Source organism: Anneissia japonica, unplaced genomic scaffold, assembly GCF_011630105.1.
Source record: "Anneissia japonica isolate Jap-2015-1 unplaced genomic scaffold, ASM1163010v1 scaffold26_len2425191_cov177, whole genome shotgun sequence".
NCBI lineage: Eukaryota > Metazoa > Echinodermata > Crinoidea > Comatulida > Comatulidae > Anneissia > Anneissia japonica.
Window position 1 is genome coordinate 1320023 of NW_022685220.1, and position 24429 is coordinate 1344451.

Sequence of the window (24429 nt, forward strand, 5' to 3'; positions counted from 1 at the left end):
ATTATACAGTCAACGACTGGGATTCATGCTGTCTCTTATACACATCTAGATGTGTATAAGAGACAGTATATATACATTGTGCAATGAAATTACTCCGGCGGAAATTAAATCTGCATATTCATTTTCAAGATATAAAACATTGTAAATTAGACCACTTTCAAGTTTATCATCTCACAACAGACAATATAATCAATCAATTAATCAATTTTCGCTCTTTTCATTTTCTTACAATTTATTTTATAAACCACTTATATTTGTTTCTTTAAACTCATTTTTTTTTCGTGTGGGTAAATTTATCTTTATTTTACCTTTATTCATACAATATATCATTTTTCTCCAATGTTTTATAGCAAGTCTATATTTCACCATTTTTTAATGGCGACTTCTCGTCGTACAGTATTTTTATTCTTATTTCTAATTCACTCTTAAATTTTAAAAACAATTTATTGTCGACATTTGCTATTTTCAATGTCAACCTGTTTTTAAAAATGGTATACATAGCAATAGTGATTACCTGATTCGTTACATTATAATTATCCATTAATTCTGTTGATCATAACATAATAATTTGATAGGATACTTTTATATTTCTTAATAAATTTCGCAGAATGTATTGTTTTTTTTTTTGCCAGAATCCATTTAAGCGTTTACAGGAGAAAAACAAATGTTCTTCGTCCTCTACTTTCTCATGATCTACATATTTCTGTATCGGCAATATTCCAGAGTAATAAACGTTTTCCCGTTGGAATCGTTCTGTGCAACAGTTTAAAGTTAAATTCTGCCAATTTTCTCTCTTTTATATATTTTACTTTAGACTGCCAGATATACTTCCAGTCTACCTCATTTTGTAAATTAAACTTTTGTTCCCATTTTAATTGTGATATGGGTTTTGCTCCGACGATGTTTTCCAATATATCGGAACACGTTTTAGATGAGAAAATTATTTATCTTAATTTTTTCCTTCTTTTTAGTATTAAATATAGTAATCAATTCCTCTCCATTTGGATCTGTATCCTCGATTTCATTATGTTTAGTTTCCATGATAGTAAGCCTCTGTTTTGATATACATTGCTTAATTAACCAAAATTGACAGATCCAATTATTACTTGTTTTAATTTTCTCATATACTGTCTTGGGGGTTAACATTACACCCTTACAGAATAGGTCTTTGATGTATATTATACCTGCACTAACCCATTCTTTAAAATACAGGGATTTACCTTTGTTTGTTATGTTTAAATTTCCCCAGATGACTTGGTTTCCTATTTCTTTTCTATTTTTAGGCGCATCAGTAGTAGTAGTTTTTTTATGTACTCAGTATTGACATTTACAAGGGTCATTCGGAAGATTAGATTGTTCTCGCCATATTTATTAAAGTAAAAGAATGAATTTGCATTCCAGTTGTCCGGGCTTCCATTAAGCGAGCGTTTTACCCAGACATTAAGGAGACTGTCCCTTTGTATTCTAAAATCTAGTGCTTTTACTCAACTTTCTTCACAGTTTAATACCAAAGTTTTTCGTTTAATTTTTTCTTTTTTCCTATCCCATATAAACTCCAATATAATTTTTCCTAAATGCTTAAGTACATACTCTGGTATATTAACAACACTGGCTGTATACACCAGATTTGACAAAGTGAGTGATTTAAGTATAAGGGTTTTCCCGAAATATGTTAACTTCCGTTCTTTTCATCTGTCCAAGATGATTTTTAGTTTTTCTATTTTCTCAGACCAGTTTCTTTCAACACACATTTTGTAGTCATGCCCAATATAAACACCTAATATTTTTATTGGACAATTTGGCCATTTAATGCCACCAGGCTTCTCTGTCTTACATTTAGACGCTCCAATCCATAAGCCTTCACACTTTTCTTTGTTCAGTTCAGGACCACAAACTTCACAGAAGATGTTGAGTGTTTTGAACAAAGAAGATATGCTTTGTTCATCCTTCATAAAGAGGGTTATATCATATGCCATTTGACATATCTTTAATTCTTGATAAGTTTCAGGTAGTTTTATTCCTTTAATTGTTTTTTCTTCTCTTATCTTTGTTGCTAAGACCTCTCCAGTTAAAATAAACACCTCTCCAGTTAAATTAAAGACCTCTCCAGTTAAAATAAAGAGGAGTGCGGACAAAGGACATCCCTGTCTTAGACCTTGCTCTAGTTTAAAGTATTCTGAGTTGAAACCGTTGATATGCAACTGTTAGAGTTTTTATATAAAACTTATATACACTGAATGAATGTCCTGTTAAATTTAAAACGCTTCAATACATTAAACACAAAATGTCAAAGGCTTTCTTAAAGTCAAGGCAAATGAGAGCACCCTCAGTATTATACTGATTGCTATACTCAATTAAGTCACTAATTAGTCTTACATTGTCACCCATATGTCTGTTTTTTTTATAAAGCCTTTTTGATCGCTGTCGACAAGTTGACCTAAAACTGTTTGCAATCTGTTTGAAAGGACAGATTGGGCGCCAATTTGATAGGATATCTGGATCCCCTTTTTATATAATAAAGTAATTATGCCCTTCTTCTGTGTCTGAGATAACTCACCACATTCATATGCTTCATTAATTACCTGACACATAATTGTTTCTATTTCTTTCCAAAATTGTCTATAAAATTCTACTGTTAGACCATCAGGCCCCGGAGACTAATTGTGTTTCATATTAAAAATAGCATGTTTACATTCTTCCGTTGACACTTTTAAACCAAGCATCGCATTTTGTTCTTCATTAAGAATATTTAAGTCTATGTCAACGAGGTAACTGTAAATTATTGTATCTTGTATATTCTTACTGAAGTATAATTCTTTATAAAAGTTTACTTCTTCAATTATTATTTCTTTCATTTCCGTAGTTATACTACCATTTTTCTTTTTAGCTTTTTCATGTGTTTCTTCATTGCCCTTCCTTTTTCGAGGCCAAGAAAATATCTTGTGTTTTTCTCTCCCTTTTCTAACCACTGGCTCTAGAGCGCACCTGTGCACCACGCGCTTCGTTTGTGTAGATAAGCTCAAGTTCTTCTTGCATTTTTTCTAATTTTAATAAGTTTTTTTTTTGTCAATGGGTGTCTACAATTTTTTTTTATATTATCATTAAGTAATTGTTTGTGTTATCATTAAGTAATTGTATTTACCTTTCTTTGATGATTTATATATAATTTAACAGTGTTAACGGCTATCTTGATTTATATATAAGCCTATATAAGGCATATATATAGGCCTATATATATATAAACAAAATGCATTATAGAACCATTATATAAAATATTATACAGTCAACGACTGGGATTCATGTGTTTACTCACTCACTCATTCATTCATTTATAATTTCATTCATTCATTCATCACCATGCATACATTAATTAATTTATTTGTTAAATCATATATTATTTAATTCATTTTTTCATTCCTTTCTTTATTCATTCATCTTTCATTAATTTATTTCCACATTTGCTTTCAATTATCAAAATAAGAAAAAAAGAAGAGTAAAAAAAAGAAGAAGAGAAGTAAGAAAACAAAATGGCTATCTTGATTTATATATAAGCCTATATAAGGCATATATATAGGCCTATATATATAAACAAAATGCATTATAGAACCATTATATAAAATATTATACAGTCAACGACTGGGATTCATGTGTTTACTCACTCACTCATTCATTCATTTATAATTTCATTCATTCATTCATCACCATGCATACATTAATTAATTTATTTGTTAAATCATATATTATTTAATTCATTTTTTCATTCCTTTCTTTATTCATTCATCTTTCATTAATTTATTTCCACACTTGCTTTCAATTATCAAAATAAGAAAAAAAGAAGAGTAAAAAAGAGAAGAAGAGAAGTAAGAAAACAAAATGTATTTTTTAAAAGTAATAATAAATAACATACTCTATGCTTTTTCATTTTTATTGCTTTTAATTTATCTTTTTTATTATTTTAGAATTATTTCGAAGGATACGATAGTTTTGTATAACTACTCTTAAACGTTGACATTGTTTTATACTATATTATGCAATTATTTTAGTATAAAACAATTTGTGTGTAACATTTTTATTATTTATTATCATCATCACTGTTATCGTTATCGTCATCACCATCATCAACATTATTATTATTATATGATTATCATTATTATTATTCTACGGCGTAAAAATAAAAAGGAAAATCATAATTCATTAATGATTAGCTGTCATGTGACCACTCCTTTCGGAGTATCACATGGTAAGTAAGGATTACCGGTACCTAATCAGTTTGCTGAATAAGCATCGTGGGAACAGCGAAAGCTAAGAACAGCTTAATCGATCAAATCTGAAAACAACATGCAGTAATCAAAAGTCAGTCTCTAAGTTGTTAATATTTATTGATATTTCCACCATCATCATTGTTACTATCTTCATCATCAATTATATTATTATTTCATTTTTTAATTATGTATATTCTACATGCATTTTTCCTCCTTCAAGTTATTATTTAATTTGTTTTGAAGTAACCAGTAATAGTTTCAAAATTAGTTCATTTATTACCGTTAGGCCTATTACCTACTTTATTGTAGGCTAATATTTTAACAAATATTTATACTGGATTTGCTATTTATATTATGTAAGCCTGCTCTTGGTTTTGATTCAACTGTGCCTGCTAACCTGAAACAGCTGTTAAAGTAAATCTCGTTAAAATTAATATTTGATAACATGGATTTTATTCTTATGGCCTTCATCAGCTTTACTGCGTGTACAGAATTGGATGAAACAGGTTGTATTCAGTGCATTATCAGCCAATTCTGTATACTCAGTAAAGCTGATGAAGGCCAGGAGGCCTGGCCAAAAATCTTCAGAATTAAATACAGTGTATTCTACGTGCTTCGTCAATTGTCATAATTATTTTGTTTTAACGCTTCATATACATGGATTTACATAAATGTCAGAATGTTTTGATTGTCATGCATTTTGTATTTCTGTTTTTACTACACGCCCTTGATATAATATTAAATAAGTCCCGCACAATATGAAACTGATCTTTTTTCTCCCTGAGGAGTGTAACTAGACCGTCCATGTAATTCATAATTCGCTATTACTAGTCCAATTTCATTACAGTACTACCATGGCCAATACATATCGTACCAGGTACCCAGTCACTGGGTATGTAATGTATGTAAAAGATAAAGAACAATATTTGCTTATATAAGGCGTACTTAAGTTGAACATTATAGAAAAGTAATAAATATACTAAGATGCTAAAGTATATCTTTGTAATATATCGTAGGGCATTGACTCTAAACCTGATCGGAAAAGGAGGTGGGGTTCTATCAACGGTGTGTCCAACAAATAGCAATTAAAAATGAAATAACTTATGTAATAACCTTCCAAATCCTTGATAACAAAAAACTGGGTCGAGCTGTCATGAAATAGAAATACAAACAGTTAATTGTAAGATTGTGCCGATGATACAAATGCAAAAAGGGAAATACATACAAGCGTAGGAGGAAGTGTCAGTGACAACGACAGATACTGTGAATATCATAAAGAACATCTGGAAAGTAGACAATACCATACAATTATGATTACAATCATCATTATTATCATCAGTTTCATAATCATCACCCAATCATCATTTTCAAAATCATCGTCATAATCCTTAGTTGCGCCACATACTCACGTAGGCCTAGGCCTATATATAATATCGGAGACTTACAAAAAATAGGCATATACATATAGAATATAATAAACTAACATATGATCCAAGATTATCAGGAGTAGAATGATCAGTACCGAAGTAGAACTAAATAATTCACAGAAAATATATCAACTTGTTTATTTCATACTTTTATTCCACTACAAATATTTCGTCAGAAAAGCTGACTAAAATCATCAAGTGGTTATACGAAAACGATTTCTAGTAGAATACAAGATGAAGTAAACAAGTTTATATATCTCTGTCAATTAATATATAATATATTCTAGAAACATATGTAAAATAAAAAATGCAGTAATATATTTTCAATATTGAATAATAGAAAGCGCCACTATTCTGGAGGATTCTTCATAATACGCTATATTTGTGGCAAATTAGGACCCGACATGTTAAAAACTTTTAGTCGGGTGCACATGTGTATTTCAGTGTATTAATTATATGTATATCCGTCACAGTCACAAATTAAAAGAACATTAATTGGAACGGCGAGTTAACAACTGATAGTAAGTCAAGTCATGATTGTGAAAAGTGCTATTCTGTACAGCTGACGTATTTGCGCGTACAATCCAAAGGCTAGCGAGTGCGTATTATTAGTAAGACTGGGTTCACATAAAGTTATGCCTACTGTATGTGATATGACATCATTATCACGCCAATGGGCAAATCACAGATACTTCTTACACAAAATTGGTGGACATTTAGCTAACTCGTTGGCGCGTCGAGGGTTTAAAGTGTCTGTGCGTGCTGCACACCATACGCATCATATATATTATACAACATACAGTACGTTTTTCTGAAATATTTATTTTCATCCTTAATTAACAACAGTGGATGTGTATCTCCATACCAAAGTTCTTTCATGTGATTTACTATTATTCATTGCGGATTACGCTATACCTTAAGGAAAAACGTGTCCTAATGGTACAATCCAAAGGGTGTATATATACCACTTGGCCTCATAGACCAGTTGGTAGAATGGTAGAGTATCTGTAAGGTAATCGGAACGTCTTGGGTTCGAATCCCGATAGGAAAATACGGTTTATTTAATTTTTTTTAATCTATCACACACACACACACCCACACACACCCCCCCCCCACACACACACACACATATATATATAATATAATATATAGATTATTGTCATATAGATCATTTTATCTGTCACATATATATTGTATATATATATATATATATATATATATCATATAGATTATTGTTATGTCGATAGGTGTTCACGTCATGAAACTTTGAATGAGGTTTTGCCCTATCTGACGTATAATCATACTATGTAGGCCTCAATCAAATATTTTCGGAAAAAGGAGACTATGTGTATAATAATAATACTATTACACAAGGCACATTAAGATACGTTAAACAATCAAATAGACCAATTTCATGAGTGAACTACTTTACTTAACGATAATTAATGATAATATAATAATAATAATAATAATAATAATAATAATAATAATAATAATAATAATAATAATGATAATAATAATCATAATAAACCTTTTCTTTATAAAATAATAAGTTTATAATATAGTACATATTTTTAGATTCGCCTTTGCAATAAATACTAAAATATTAAATAAGGAAATTTCTAATTTCGGTATCCTGTCAAACAGCGATAAGTTGGAGTTACTTAGCCGAGTATTTCCTGCATAATAAACATCAAAACAAGTCCAGCGTTTGCATTAGCTAGCTGCACGTCATTCACTTACACATCTACAAATTTAGCATCATAGAAACCTTGTTTGCGTAATTTCATTAATTGTTATAAACGGCTATTATTAGATAGAATTGTGTTTCATGCCATTTTCGAAATAAAACTTTAGAAATTACTTAACGTAGTTATAGTACTATATTCTAGATGAAGGTTATTGGCATACACATAGCATCACGTGGGATATTCCGAACAGATAAGGTCAAATATTAACTAGTTAATTTCATCAACTTTACGTCATTAATCTATTAAACAATGGCACTAATGCTTATTTCTCGTGTATCCTGGGGAAGTTGAAGGTTGGACCCTATTTATACGTTTGAGAATCAGCTGAATGTAGATCAGGACAACTTAACAATAAAATAGAATAGAACAGAATATCAAAAATATGTTTAATGACATTCTGAAAAGCATAAAGCTGTCCTAAGGCCAGGCCACTTAATAACGAAGGCTATCAGATAATTCTTAAAATTGGTAGATAAAAAGCAGGGCACAACATGTCGAGTTCAGATCCCAACGGTGGCTCTAAAGCCAGGAGAAGGGTGAAATACCGGTATGATTATAAACAAAGGAGAAAATATAGACATTATAAAGGTTTTTTTCAGAAATAATGTGGTAAAGTGGTCGGTTCTATACGTCCATACGCCAAACAAAATCACAAAAGCAAGACATAAGCTACAGGCCTACTATTTTGTTAAGCCTGTAGCTTATGGCTTACCCATAGATAATTAGTAAATCTCGAAAAAAAAAATTTAAAAAAAATCAATCGTTGATGAAGTAAATAATATTTTAAAAAAATAACGTTAATTTATACTGTTACAACTTTTCATTTTCTTAGTAATTTAACCATGCACACAAAGTTCACTGCCTGTGCCTTTATCCAGACTGGTGGTAGGCCTATGTAATTACAATCATTATTATTTCGTCGTAGGTAATTGACACACGTAATCAAAATGACAAATGTATTACCTCAAAGTACACTCTTTCTTTAATTTCTAGTTTCTACTCACCAAATATAGTAAACATGCAAATCAATTCTAAACTTCGTAGTCCCATCTTGGAAACTTGCAGCTGAAGTTATCGTCTGTGAATGTAAATACGCACTATGCGTTACTGATTTCCTTTTCCGTTGTTGCCTGTAATTTATAAATTTACAAAAGGAAGGTACAGTAGAGCAGCAGTTAGCGTAGTTACATTTACTCAATACCAACCAGTAAAGGCGTATAAGCTTACCGGTAGGCCTACAACTTATTTTGGTCATCTCCATTCTTATTTTCATTTGATATTTTGGTTTTACTATTTTATTCGCTCTTTAGTTAATAGAATAGCGAGAGTTAATAATGGTGACGGTGGTGGTGGGTTGTTATCGTGGTGGAAGTCAGGGGAATGATGATGATGATGATGATGATGGTGGTGGGGATTTATGATGTTAATGATGATGGTCATTATGATGAGGATAATGGTGGTGGTGGTGGTGGTGGTAGTGGTGATGTTGACGATGAAGATAATGATAATGATATGGTGGTGGGGTGGTGATGATGTGATGATAATGATGATGATATTGATGTTGATGATGATGATGATGATGATGATGATGATGATGATGAAAATGGTGTTCATGCTGTTGATGTTAATAATTGTGATGTTAGTAATGATGATGATGTTGATGCTGCTATTATTCACCGTTATCCCCAATACATTGTCTATACATGCATATCATATCTCACAGATGGACTGCAATTGTTGTTGTTTTTTCATTATATTTTAATTAATATTTTATTAAACTGGATAATAATGTTTTTGGACAATTAACATCAATCAATTTTCTTTTAATGTAACAAAGTCATCAATATAAATATTTCTTTTTTTTATGGCACCCACAATTTAGTAAATAAGTAGGCCAAAGCATCTCTTTTCAAACCTTTTCTCATCTGAAGCTATATTTTTTATCGGTTTTATTTTTGTATTTAATCACAATTGTTAAAATAATTATTAGTATTATATTACTAATAATGAATGTAACAATTGTAAGAATATGTACCGTAAATCCTCTAATAAGCGCCGCGGCGCTTATAAAATTTTTGGAGGCTTCAGTGCGGCGCGTATTTGAGTGCGGCACTTATTCGAGTGCGGCGCTTAAAAAAACAAATTGGCGAGGCGCTTTCCATGCCCGTTCCCATGTTACCTATTTCACGTATTCCCCGTAGTCTATCATTAGGTCATATCATCATAAATAAACGTTTATAAGGAAATGATTGTCTTCATTGTATTATTTGTTCATTTTAACACTGTGTCATTGTATTTAAAACCCTGTTTCTCAAAGTGTTTCTACACACAGCGTAATATAATTATACTCTCGATTAAAAAAGTTCTCTTTTTTAGCTTTTTTCTTTACAAATTAAAAAAAGTGAATTTATCTTTATTTTTTGCCAGATGAACTACAAATTAGTCTAAAATTGTCTGATGTAAGATATTACCATTCTAGGCCTCTGTGGGTTATTTTTATTCCATGTGATGAGTATCTTAAAAAAAGTTAATAATAAAAAACTTTTTCCACCCGCCTTTATTTATCAATTTTGAAAAAAGAAGGACAAACAAACAATTAATTTTCTTTGGCCTTACTTGAAACAGTGTAGTCTGTGGCCCGCCTCCTTTTAAAAATATAATAAAGCAATGCATAGATAAATCTCTGGATATCGTGCAATCCATATGCATGTATAAAAGCCTGACAAATATAAATTGTCCTTTCTCTAATATAACAACTTCATCGCTGATTGTTTTTTCAGGGGCTTTTGTCCCTGTACCCTGTAGGATGCTCTTTGCGCCCCATTAATTACAGCTTGGACTCACTTCTTCACTTTAATCTGCATTAATCGTAGTAAGTGCATGCATCTGGCCACTGACAACGTCTATTAATAATCAAGTTGGCCTAATATTGACTTTGTTAATAAACCTGAAAATAATACCCAGACCATTAAAAACTACATCGTTTGGAGGCACTTTAGGAGACACCTTACCACCAACTTCGACCTTCAGCATCCATATGCCCCAGACTATTTGGACAACCGAAAATCCACAAAACGGACATTCCATTGCTGCCCATCGTTTCTTCTAGAGGATCCCAAACGTAACCATAGCTTGCACGGTTACTGTATCCACTGGTAGGCAACACCGGTCATCATGTCACCAATTCAAAACAATTCGCAAAGACGATCCAAGATGTTTACCTCGAATCAACGGACACCTCCTCAGCTTCGACATCAAGCCATTATTCAAAAATATACCGGAAAGGAGGCTTGTGTTGTAGCCAAACATTATCTACAATGGGACCCTAATCTCCAGCAAAAAGAACAGCACTCAACCCATAGCAGATTCACGAATTACCTTTACTGTGTATACTGTCCATCAGTTTTAAATGGCACCCCAATTATTTGAGCAAACAGAAGGCAAGGCCATGGGATCACCTTTATCCCCAGTCATTGCCAACATCTTTCTCGAAGAATTCGAACAGCTAGCTCTTCATTCTGCCACCCGGCAAACAAAACTTTGGCTCCGATACGTTGATGACACATTACGGTAATCATTTGACAGCATAGTAAGGTATACCTAGGTGATTTTCTAGATCACCTGAATTCTCAGGTGATCTAGAAACACACTCATCAGAAGAGCACACAGTATCAGTGACCAAACATGTTAAAGAAGCTCTGAAACGGAACGGTTTTCACACAAGAGACATAAACATAACCAAACGCATCAAGGCAAGATAATACGAAATCTAGAAAGTCTGTATGTTTACCATGAAACAGAATTCACATCGTATTCAACGCATTCTACAACAAGCCAATATTAAAGTGTTATAGTGCATCCAAAAAAACTATCTCAGACTCTTCAAACACACAAAGGATAAACCACCAGCACAAAGCTAGCCAGGAGTTAATCGGATATCCACGCGAATATGTGAAAAGTTTACATTGGTGAATCAGGACGTGATCTTCGTATAAGTTTCAAGGCCACAGAGTCTTGTACTCCGTACAAGAACACCAAGGCCACGCTAGAAGAAGGGAACAACACAGGTCATCTATAACCATGCACTCCCACAAAGAACAACATCTTGTATGTTTAAATAAAACCGAACTGTTAGCCATTGTACCATCTTGGCATTCCAGACGGACCAGAAAAGCTACAGAAATTCAGAAACACGATACAGTGGGATTTATCCTCAGTGATATTTGGTTGTCCATGTTTAATCGGACCTAAACCAAGCAAAACATTTTCCCGCCACACTGGAAACTATGCGATTTTTTTACTTTCCTTTCACAAGCTAGAAACAATACCACTGTCTTGGCTTTAACCACGTCCCACCCTCATGCACAGACTGTACTGGCTTTTTTTTTTTATAGCATTTTCACACTAGTCTCAGTTATTGTTTAGTTTTCCAATCAGCAACAAGTCTCACTACCCAAACATATAAATGTTTCCCTGTTTTGGAGTTTCTGAAGATATTGTTCTCCTGATTCTCCTGAAGACAACTGAAGCAACCTAATGGAAACGTCGTGACACTCTCAACCAACAACAGTCCATTTTCAGAACTATCTACGTGGTGTACCGCAAACATTAATATACAACATCATTCTCAACACATTCTCTTAATTCATTTTTAAACTTGGTTGGGATCAATATGTTTTTATGATCACGCAATAACACATTTTGACGGTATTTATGTGTTGCAGTCCGACATGTACGGTAAAATTAATGGCGTTTCTTTCAGTATATAGGCCTACGTAGCCGTTTTATTCCAATAAATATGGTAAATTAAAAGGCAAAATACTAATAAACAACAAAGCTGTGTAGTGAGACTTGAAGGCATGGCTATCAGTTAAAATTAGAAATAAAACTAAACAAAATGAAGAATTGAGCATAGTATCCCCTCGCCATCCTTCGTCGTCCGATGCCGTGACGAGAACGTCCTATCTTTAATTTTCCTATCCAAACGTTATTTTTCTTGGCAAAACAATCTCCCCTAAACAATTGTGGTCTAAAACCCTTGGGCCACACTAAGTCCTAAAAAAACTCTCAATGCAAACCCAGGGATTATGCTGAGACCCTGATCGAGCCTTGTCCCCTTGTTTCGGGACCCGTGTTGGACTTGTTGCCCCTCTGTTGGCATGTTTCTGGAGCCACTACTGGCACGTGTGTATAATTGTGCATTGTTTGAAGTAATAATAATTATATTAATGCTTGTGATATACTATAGTTCTGAAGAGAACTGTTGTTTTTTGTTGAGAATGTCTCGACGTTTCGAGTTGCTTCATTCGTTTTCAGAAGATAATATTTGCAGAGTATTCAAACATGGAAATACTTATATATTTAGATAGGAAAAGTTGTTGCTGACTTTTGGAAAAATAAACAATAACTGAGACTTAGTGTGAAAAGGCTAACACAAAAACCAGTATTCACAGTTTGAGTGGCGTGACTAGAAAGCCAAGACAGTGGCCAAGACAGAAAATACGCAGCACAATAATGTGCTGCGTATTATTGTTATTATTGTTTTTGCTGTTGTTCATTTGTAAAAAAGAAAACTTCTTGAAGTTTGCAAAACTTTGCGTCAACGGAAGCATCGGTCAAATACAAGAGCGCCCAACACTTACAAACCAAATCGCAGATATGTTTTTCCCTAAGAAATATTGCGTATCAAGCAAATTTGACGTACAGTACTCACGCGAATAAGGGCCCCGTTTGAATAATAATAACGTTTGAATAACGAAAAATTCCAATCAATCCTGGGACTGTGGATGTTGGCATGATTTGAGGTGTGGAGTGGAATCACATTCTCCTTTAGTCAATATCAAAGTGAGGATATTTTTTTGGAAAAATAAACAATAACTGAGACTTAGTGTGAAAAGGCTAACACAAAAACCAGTATTCACAGTTTGAGTGGCGTGACTAGAAAGCCAAGACAGTGGCCAAGACAGAAAAGGTATAGGAATTCACAAATACGCTTTAGTACATCAAGATATCGGTTTTGTTATTAGCGATATTTGGTTGTCCATAATTAATCGAATCTAAACCTATACAGCTCAGTTATCATCACACTGGAAACCATGCAATTGTTTTGGCTTTTCTTTCACTTAGCTAGAAAAACAATGCCACTGTCGTGAAAAGAAAGTCAACAAATTTCTAATTATCATAATGAAATGTATAATCAATACATATATTAAGATACTGTTCTGATGCTTCATTTGAAAGGTTCATCACAAACGTGTGTGCCTAATAACAAATGTCATGTAGTCACAAATTACTGTTACGTAGTAGTGATGTGCAAGAATAGAAACAAAGTCGTTTTCACTGAAACTATGTGTGAAAAGAATTACATTTTAATTGGTGTTAGTAAAAATCCAGATTTCTCAACTCATTCGTACCTTTAAGATACTACAACTCAAATGTCTAGATTAATGTTTATTACTTGTCTAGTTTAATCATGTTTATTAATATATACATTGGCCATCTTTTTCAATATCTTAAATTGGTTACTTTTTGCTATTTTTGTTATATTTTCGATGTTTGTATATATTTTTGTATCTGTATGTAGGCCTATTGAAATGGTTACACCAAAACAGAATTTTCGGGATTTTTTAACAATAAATAATCCTGATTCTTATACGACACAAATAAACTATAAAGTAGGCCTATATGCGTTTCATGGAGCAAAACTTAAAACAGCACACCAAAACAAGAAAAGGCGTATTTTGATGAGATATAAGAGAGGAAACTTGCATTAAATGATAATACATGAAGCTGACACAAAATGAACATTACGGGATTATTTGGAATTCTAGTTGTAAAATTATCAACGGTATTCGTTTTGTAGCACCTATGGGTTGTTTCCGAAGGTAAATCCTGCATGATATATATATATAAATTGTATATCTGAATGTTCTTACTGTAGTTTATTTTTCTGGGTAGGTAAATAATTACTTATTTCTTTTTGTTCAAATGGGCGAGTGTGTTGGGGAGGGGGTATAGCTATGATTTGTGAATCTAAATCTATTAAGTTTCTCATCAACGCCTGTACAGAGTTCATTCGCAGTGTCCTAAGCAACGATCGTAACCAAGTGTTCTCGTTACCTCAATAATGTGCTGCGTATTATTGTTATTATTGTTTTTGCTGTTGTTCATTTGTAAAAAAGAAAACTTCTTGAAGTTTGCAAAACTTTGCGTCAACGGAAGCATCGGTCAAATACAAGAGCGCCTAACACTTACAAACCAAATCGCAGATATGTTTTTCCCTAAGAAATATAGCGTATCAAGCAAATTTGACGTACCGTACTCGTGCGAATAAGCGCCCCGTTTGAATAACGAAAAATTCCAATCAATCCTGGGACTGTAGATGTTGGCATGATTTGAGTTGTGGAGTGGAATCACATTCTCCTTTAGTCAATATCAAAGTGAGGATATTTATCTTTGACAGAATGATGAGAGCTCCCTGGACAGACAGTATATTTCCAACTTTCATCTTCTTTCATTTGTCTATATCCTAGTCGTACTACTCCTTTTCCGACAATTTGCACCTTTAACACATTCTCATCTAAGTTTTCAAGAAAACCTGCAATGATCATGCCGTCCTGCTATTCTCAATCGACCGATGGCGAACAAGCTAACCACCACCACTAATTTCATCTGCTATTCTGCTGTTAATACTGTACTCACAACATTCTTGTCATGACAAGCCATGCTCTCTGGACGATTAACTTTTCCGCCGCAGCACCATTCGTAATTTGCGGTTTCCTGATGTCCTTATTTAATCGTTTTTCATTCTCAGGTCAAAACATTATTCAAACTAAATTCTGTGCGTCCTAGAGACATAAGAAAAATATTAGGTACGAAAAAACCAAAATCAGCGCCAGGTGAAGACGGTTTGTTGTACGGACTGTTGCGGAAATTGCCTGCTACCCATCATCTACTAGCAACACTCTAGAGCAAATTACTCGCTACAGGAAATCCGCCAACTAGCTGGTCACAAAGTAACGTTTCATTAATCCACAAGTCCGGTGATAAAAACCAACCTGACAATTTTCAGATGATCACCCTTACATCATGCGTGGTAAACCTTTTTCACCATATCGTTGCGGATCGCATATCAACATACCTGATTCGCAATCAAACGATCGATCCGGAAACATAAAAAGCTTTCCTGAAAGGAATAAATGGTTGCATAGAACATACGATGGTAATGAACGAAATTTTAGCACATGCGTGAAACAAGAAAAGAACGATTCATGTCACTGTTTTCGACTTGGCTGACTCATTAGGTTCAGTAGAACACGAGCTAATCCACTATTCGGCAATACATTGGAAATCTTTATTCGAGATTAGGCGGGAAAGTTTATACGCCTGACTGGGAGTCCTCATATTTCAACTTCAGGCGAGGAGTATTTCAAGGTGATCTACTTTCTCCAATAATCTTCCTACTAGTTTTCAATCCAATTATTCATTATCTTAAAACAGTAGAGCAGCAGCATGGCTATGAGTGGTTGAAGATGACGCACATTTGTTTTATTATTGTACAGAATCACATGACCTGTGGAATTTTATTAATCATTTTAGCATTATTAATTATGGTATTGAAGCAAATTTTAAAAATATTGTGCTTGGTACAGGAAACGTTTATAGAGACCATCTGTTTTCATTAGGAACGTTTTGCATTTACAAAGCAAACGTCCTAAAACATCTGAACAAATGGTGTTACACCTCAGTTTTCCAACTTTTTATGATAGAAAAACATATCCGCAAATATTTTGAATAACTTTTAACTAAACAACTCATTTTAAAAACGTATGCCAAAAATTTCTCCAGTATTTTTACATTGCCATATTGCATTATATATGATTGTGTAACCACAATGTTGCTTATAAAAAATGCTTTTTCTTTGTGATGAATAAAGGTGGGATGACCCCACAAAAGATAAAAAAAAAAAAAAAAAAAAAAAAAAAAAAATAATACTGTAATTAATAATATTGATGGCAGCCTAATTAGGAATGAATTTAAGCTCCGTATTCACGTGCAATATGCTACACCTTCTCTTCGATGTATGTCAACGGTGCATGAGTTATCCGACACGCAGCTTAAAACCTCGACCATATACTTACTAATATTATTTTAAAATGGTTTGGTATGTCTATCCATGGATCGACACCTAGCTTTATCCACAGTCCTGAAGGCTTGAACTTTCCTACAATATCAACAATATATTTAGAGTCTCATGCACTGGCATACTCTCGTTCTCTGGTGAAATCTGATTCTCGGGTAACTCTTGCACTGGGGTGTAAATTATAAAGAGAGTCTGCGTTTAAGAAAATGTCGAAAAACGGCTCTAAAAAAATGGCAAGAAATCCATGAAACTGCCATAACAAAACTTAAAGAAAATTATGGTCTAGTATAAAAACTGCTGTTAAGGAAATCCTGTTCGACAACCGAGTCAATCTCTGGAACGAATATATAAGGCCATTAGTTCAATAGGGAGAGCTACTAAAATTAATGCACCTCATATCAGCCGATCTTACATGGCGATCAACCATCTATGATTTACCCCGGGATGTCTTGAGCTTTGCTGTAAGGGCTTCCATCGACTTTCTTCCCACCCTGAAAAATCTCCACACTTGGGGTAAACGAACAACCGATCTTTGTAAATTGTGTCACAACAAGGAGACCCTCAGGCACGTTCTAAATGGATGCACTTTTTCACTAGCCCAGGGAAGATTTACATGGAGGCATGTCTCAATCATATTCTCGTTAATTAAATATATTCTAGACAATCGAAATGTTGACTCATTATACCCTGACGTTTCGGGCCACACTATAGCGGGGGGAGGGAAACCATACCCCCAATAAAATTATAACTAGCAGATATTGTAATAGTAAATGGCAACGAAATTGAACTCATAGAATTAACTGTTCCCTTTGAAATGAACATTGACAAAGATCATAAGCGTAAAACGGAAAAAGATAAACACCTTGTAGATGATATAAATAGAAGAGGTATGAAATGTAAATTAATCTGCCTTGAAGTGGGAAGTAGGGGACTAATAACCCCAGACAATGACAGAAGGTTAATACGTGATATAATTAAAAATAGAAAGAATGTACAATTGACGAAACGAAAAATAGCAGAAATCTGGAATGCCAGATATAACCCTGCTTGGGAAAACTGCTCATTTTCAAAAACATAAACTTTGAAAACGTTCCTCTTTATAAGCCGATTTTAAACTCATCTTATCTTTTATACTGAATTGCCGTTTTTGTGTATTTAAACTTGTGAATGTTGTTATTTTTTATGTGACATGGAATGCTGAATAAAGAATGATTTAATAAAGTTATTTAAGTTAATTTTACGATTAGTTCAGGTTCTTAGTTTATAGTAAGTTGGCTTAAAGTAAACCCTTTAAGTGTTAAGTGGAAGAGTGCAACTGATATAAAAGGTAGTTCTGAATAAATAAATGTACATGGAGATAAAATATGAAGAATAATAGAGAAATAATCAAGGCCTTCGTTTTAGACACCAATATTAAATGTAGGCCTATGCCGAACTTCCATTGCATGCACCCGTATTCTTTTTATTGCGCATGTATTTTCTTTCATTGACAAGTCAATAAATTATTCTTGAATCTTTGTGAACCTTTAAGGGACTCGGAAGGTTAGAACAACATATTTAATAATAATATGGCGTCGAAAGGTACCGTATGGTGGGTTTGCAGTAAAAAAGTACCTTGCTTATTTTCACGATTTTTGTTCCAACAATTTCAACTCATTAATATCAATGGGTAGTTAGTTTCAAACAAAGGAAAATGTGTATGCATTACACTATAAGCTCGACAAAATGAGAGTGAAATTAATTTACCAACGACTCCAAAATTTTCTTAACCTTCTTGACACCGGCTTAGCTCACTGGGGTACACAAGCTACTCAACCTCAACAGTCATGAAATTTAATTACACTTGAGCAAAGTATTCGATGAACTCGTGTAGAATAAAGACCATTGTTAAAAGAGAAAAACGAATGGATGGATTAAAAAAAAGGAGAATACAATTTAGCCATTATTAAGTCTACGATTAAGTCTATCATGGTGCTACTGTCTATCATGGTGCTGTAGTCATTTAGCATAAATTTGGAGGATCTCCTTTCAATAAGACGTTAGTAGAGCGGCTAAGGAGAAAAATCTTGCACTTTTGGAAGAAAGCATGAAAATTCCCACAGTGATACTATGACACCTACGGATCATTAAAATAAAATAGACCCCAAAAAATAAGCCGCTTAGTGGCCGCCATCTTGAAATTCAAAATGGCCGCCAAAATATTGGATTTTTATCAATGATCTTCATATCTACAGCACCTAGCACTGTCATTCAAATGTCTCTACCTATGTTTTCAATATCATGGAGTATTATGCAATCATCAGAAATTATGTCAGATGGCCGCCATATTTGATTTCAAGATGGCTGCCAAAATATTGTTATTTTTGTCATTATCTTCATATCTAGAGTAACGTAACACAATCAATCGCACCTTTAACCATGTTTTTAATATCGGAGAGTATCATGCAACATTAGGAAATTATGTTAGAAGGCCGCCATATTGGATTTCAAGATGGCTACCAATGATAGTTCATTTTTCAATTGTATGAAAAAGTTTCTCGAACGTGTAGCCACTTACTATCTCGGTGTCATATCAGTAGGTCATGTATCAGTATGTATGTATATATATATACATATATATATATATATACATATACATATATATTTATACATATATATATATATACTACACATCTAGATGTGTATAAGAGACAGGTATGTATGTATGTATGTATTTCTCTTTACCAAATAAGAGTTTTGTATTTCCGCCTTTCTGGCTCTTTGTTATTTGGCTGCTTGTTAACATGTTTTTGCTTATTTGCTATATATCATGTTAAAGGGGGTTTAATATAAGCGGTTCCTTTATTCTATGTCCTTGTTTATTTCCATCTTTGTTATTACCGACTGAGATCTGTATTCCCACACTGATATTAGCCTCATTATTATTACAGTGAATAAATTAATTTATCTGTTAATTATTTCTATTGTTACTCCGCCCCTTAGTTTTTTTGTCCAATCACCATGTTCATTATATTCTATTATAATGTCATACTATACTTTACTTTTTATCATAATTATTGTAATAACCAACTTATATTTTGTTTGTCACACATGCAGAAGAAGACCCGAGGACGGGTTGAAATATTCATGTTTTGAATAAAATTTGTGTTCAAAATCAACCAAGTCGTTGACATCTCATCGTCTTTTTCATTGAGTATCTGTAAATAAATGACAGAGGTTGACGTGTTACGTCAACCTCTGTCATTTATTTTCGTATTTGACTCACATGTTATATATATATATATATATATATATATATATATAGGCCATTGTATATATGTATATGTTTATATTGTATATATATGTATATAAATATACTGTATATATATATATATATATTATATATATATATATATATATATGCATTTATATACAGTGTATAATTCAACAGTGTTAACGGCTATCTTGATTTCACGTTTATTATATACACTTTGCCAAATATCTACTTCTTATTTTCAGCTATGTACTTTCAAATTGTAGTCAATAAAAGGTCTACAAAACGATCTGAATATCGTTTCGTTATCATTTTTTAAAGCCATACATATCCTTTGCACTGCATCTGTATTTAATGGAATATCATCGGTCATATTCGTAAGTAGAATATTGTTTATCATTTTTAATTTGTATTTATGGTTATACAAGTGAAATCTGTGTTTAAACGTGAGTCCTCATCTTGTCATTAACACAGGGCAATTGAGAGTCGCCGTAACTAGTGTTACAGTCTGGGTCGCGCATTATTTTGAATATTGTTTGCAATAACTAAGTGACCATACCCTACTTGTTCATTACCTATAGGGTTTCTATTGAGTGTACGTGGTCGATTTTTTTGAAAATAATACATTTTTTTGAATGTTAATAGACCTTGAGTGTCAATCAAACTTAACAACTGACTAATCAGAACAGCGCTAGGAATACGCGCGCGTCTTACAAACACACGTGTTGTCCCACAAGCGCACATGTTCGCGTATGTTTTAACACTGCCGTCTTGTGAGACCTTAGCAACAATATCCAAGGGGCGGAGCTTAGCGGAAAGGTCCATTGTAAAAATATTTGACTTGCTCACCATAGTCCAGATTATAATAACTTTTTATTAATTAACAGAAAATGTTTACTCCCAGTTCATTGTAGGTAGGGACGTAGCCAGGATTTTCAAAGGGGGTAGGGGGAACCGTTATGTGAGGTACGTAAGACCAGGGGAGGGGGAGGGTCCGAGGCGAATCCTCCTTGAAAGTAGCGCGCTCTGAAGGTTTTAATAATGATAAAATGAAAATTGCAATAAACGCATCATAAATAATATTAGTAAGCCTAACAATAATTATTTAAAACTCAACAGTGGTGGATCCAAGAATTCAAAAGAGAGTTGACTCAGGGAGAAACATTTTACAGATTGAGGAACCATCCACCTCAGCCCCACCATGGAAAATTTATGATTAGGGACCTCAAATGGACGGAAATTACACCCTCATACTTAAATTTGGATAGGGGCCTATATTTTTTTCCCATTGTTTAAAAACTTATTTATGCAAAATATTCATAATCACAAATAATAGGTATGTAAATGACCAGATCACACCTAAAAACAAATTTATGCACTCTCGCATTTTCAGCTGTCACCAAGACATACTCTGAGTATCCTACAGGAAGGGCGCAATCTCTTTTGAAATGTGGAGGGAAGGGGACATTTCGTGAGTCCCCCTCAGACCCACCATGGTTGAGGCTGAGGTGCGAAAGTTTGTGGAAATAGTACCTCTATAATAGATGACCAGAAAATGACATTTTTAGTAAAATTCATCATCATCACATCACCATTATATATACTCAAAGTGAAGCGCCAACAAATTTCTCATGATCTTGTATCAGGGATTTTCGGCAACCATAGAGATCTTATTAATATATGTGATGTACCGTAGAAAATAAAGCTTAAAAACTTTGTCTTTGTCTTTGAGTATGTACTTTACATACTTCAAAGCCGTGATTTTACAACCACATCAGCCCCACCATATAGTTGGGGCTGAGGTGAGAAAATTTGAGGAAATAGTAGGCCTACCTCCAGATGGCCGGAAATGACACTTTTATAATAGTAAAATTATCATTATCACATCTAGTCAAAATATAGCGCCAACAAATTTCTCATGATCTTTTATCAGGGGGATCGCCATCGTCATCATCATCATTATAATATATATTACTATTATTATTATTACTATTACTACTAATAGTACTGTAGTATTAAAACAAAACTTTAGAGCTTGCAAAAGGATAAAAACCAAACTAAAACATCAATGGCTGTCTCTTATACACATCTAGATGTGTATAAGAGACAGGTGATACTATGACACCTAAGGATCATTAAAAAAATAGACTCCAATTCCAGTTAATAATAATGATCTGAATGTAGTTGTTTTACTAGCAAATTTATAGATTGGGATTTCTTTTCAGTCCATTTCGACCGTTTTCTCTTGTTTTTTTTTGTTTTTTTTATCCTATTCTGTAATGACTACATGACTATAAAGTTCATCCTGCCAAAACTCAGAGCCACGACTGGAAAAGCGAGACTATCTGCTTTGGCACTACTTAGTATTGAGCGTGATGAAGCAGACAACATTGCTAATTTTGATCATGTTATTAACTTATTTGCTGATGCAAAAGCACACAAAATTCAGTTGCGAGTTTAAACAAAAATTACAACGCAACGTACAAGAGTCTACTATAAGATAAACACATTAGATCTCTAAATTTGTTTTAAAAAAAAACAACTTTAAAATTGCATCTCTTCACCGAGGCGTATAGGAAACCTTGATGCTTCTCTGTTGAATTTATATTATTTAAAAAATAAAATAAAACATGTTACCACTTTTCTCTGTCGACGCAATGTTGCTCCTTCTGCAGTGCACGGTGGAGCCCTGGGCTTATCCTGGGGTGCTGTGGAAGTTGCTGATGCTCAACATACTGCCTTTTGAGTCCCTGCGCATACTCATATGGGGAGCAACACTGCCTCGATTGGATAATTGGTATACGGATTCTGCTCGAAATTTTTCTGGGAATTAATTTGGATTTTCACCGAGGCGTATAGAGAACCTTGATGTTTCTCTGTTGAATTTATACTATTTAAAAAAATAAAATAAAAAAACATGATACCACTTTTCTCTGTCGACGCAATGTTGCTCCTTTTGCAGTGCACGGTGGAGCCCTGGGCTTATCTTGGGGTGGAAGGTGTTGATGCTCAACATACTGCCTTTGAATATCTGCGCATACTTATATGGGGAGCAACACTGCCTTGATGGGATAATTTGTATTTGTATTTTGCTTGAAATTCTTCTGGGCCTTGAGCACCATTGGTGGAGATGTGCGCTTTATAATTTATTATTATTATTATCATTATTATCATTATTATTATTATTATTATTATAAATTTAGAGAATAAGAATACTAAGCTGTATGCGATTGATTGATTGATTTGATTTTATTGATTGATTTATTTTCCACAAAATGAACAAAAAAAAAAAAAACATATTCCATACATAAATAAAAAATATATTCATTATCAAACATGCGATAAATACAATAGCCTTACAAATTAGGATAAAGTTGTATACAAACATCGTAATGCAGTTTTAATAGTAAGAAACAGGGGTGGCGACAGGACAGGGAATATCTGCGCCCCCACCAAACAAAACATTTCTTGAAATTAATCCAAAAAGTCCCGCGAGTTCTACTCAAATAAATGCCCCTTAAATTCACTGTAATTGGAACTTAACTACAAGACATATTACCGTCAAATGTGTTATCGGGTTATCCTAACCGTGGAGGTTAGGATAACATGTAGGCTTATTCTGGAGAAAAATAGATTAGAACATTAATAGGCATATACTGTAATTTGTTGAGATGATTCTTCCATTAGTTTTGTTTACCGTTAGTCATTTTAGCCTAGTTGTGGTGGGGGGTGGGGATAGTTTATTTGAGAAAAAAAATAAAATCGCCTGGGAGTTTCTCGATGGAGTCGTTTATTCCAAATGAGGCTCGGGAAGGGGAGTTTCCTCGAGGGGAGTTTATTTTTTTTGGTTTTTTTTTTTAACCGGGCGTTTATTCGAATAAATACGGTATTTATATTTTGAGTTTATCCCTAATCCGTTACACTAAACGTACATATCCATAACATGTGGCGGCGATTGCCTTCCATACCGTCCACACGACACTGCATCAACACTCACACCAAAGAGCTCACTCACAGGATTACCACTTGGCCTTTTTGACGGCCAGATTCCTCAAATCTGGCCGTATAAAAATTTGTCTGGCCGTAGCATTTGAAAGGTCACGGCCAAACTATATTTGGCCGAATTTTTGAAAAGTTTACATTTTTTTTTCAATATAGGTCTAATTATAACGTAGACTTGTTTTGGATATTTTGTTTTTGTTATCTTAAATTCTATATTTAATTCTAATCTTTTACCTTTGTTTGTACTTGCACTAAACACTCAATCTATGTTCCCCGGTTCAGCCGATTTGACGTACGAGAGTTTATTTAAAAGATGACATTCAATAATTTAAATTGTTCGGATGAAATATATTGTTTATGAAGTTTATCCTTGTTTAAGCTTTATGAAGACAATTCATTGCAAGTTTGTACCATATTTTGTGTCTTTGTATATGTTCCATCTTATTAGTGGAGGTTCTATCTCTTTTGAATTTCTTTTGAATATAAATTAAATACTGTACTTTAATTAATGTATTATTGCCCACGTGAATTGTATAGCCCTAGGTGCCTCAGTGTTCTTTATGTAGAGCGCCATATACAAATGCTCGATGTG

At 33.5% G+C, this 24429-nt stretch overlaps 1 protein-coding gene across 1 annotated transcript in view; it reads right to left on the reverse strand.

Annotated features, from left to right (window-relative positions):
• LOC117108969 overlaps window positions 1–8570 on the reverse strand; it is an 11396-nt gene extending 2826 nt beyond the window's left edge. Inside the window, exon 1 of the mRNA XM_033251175.1 lies at window positions 8445–8570. Coding sequence (XP_033107066.1) covers window positions 8445–8490 — 46 coding nt within the window. The 5' untranslated portion in view covers window positions 8491–8570. The remainder of the gene's footprint in view (window positions 1–8444) is intronic.
• Window positions 8571–24429: the final 15859 nt, after the last annotated feature.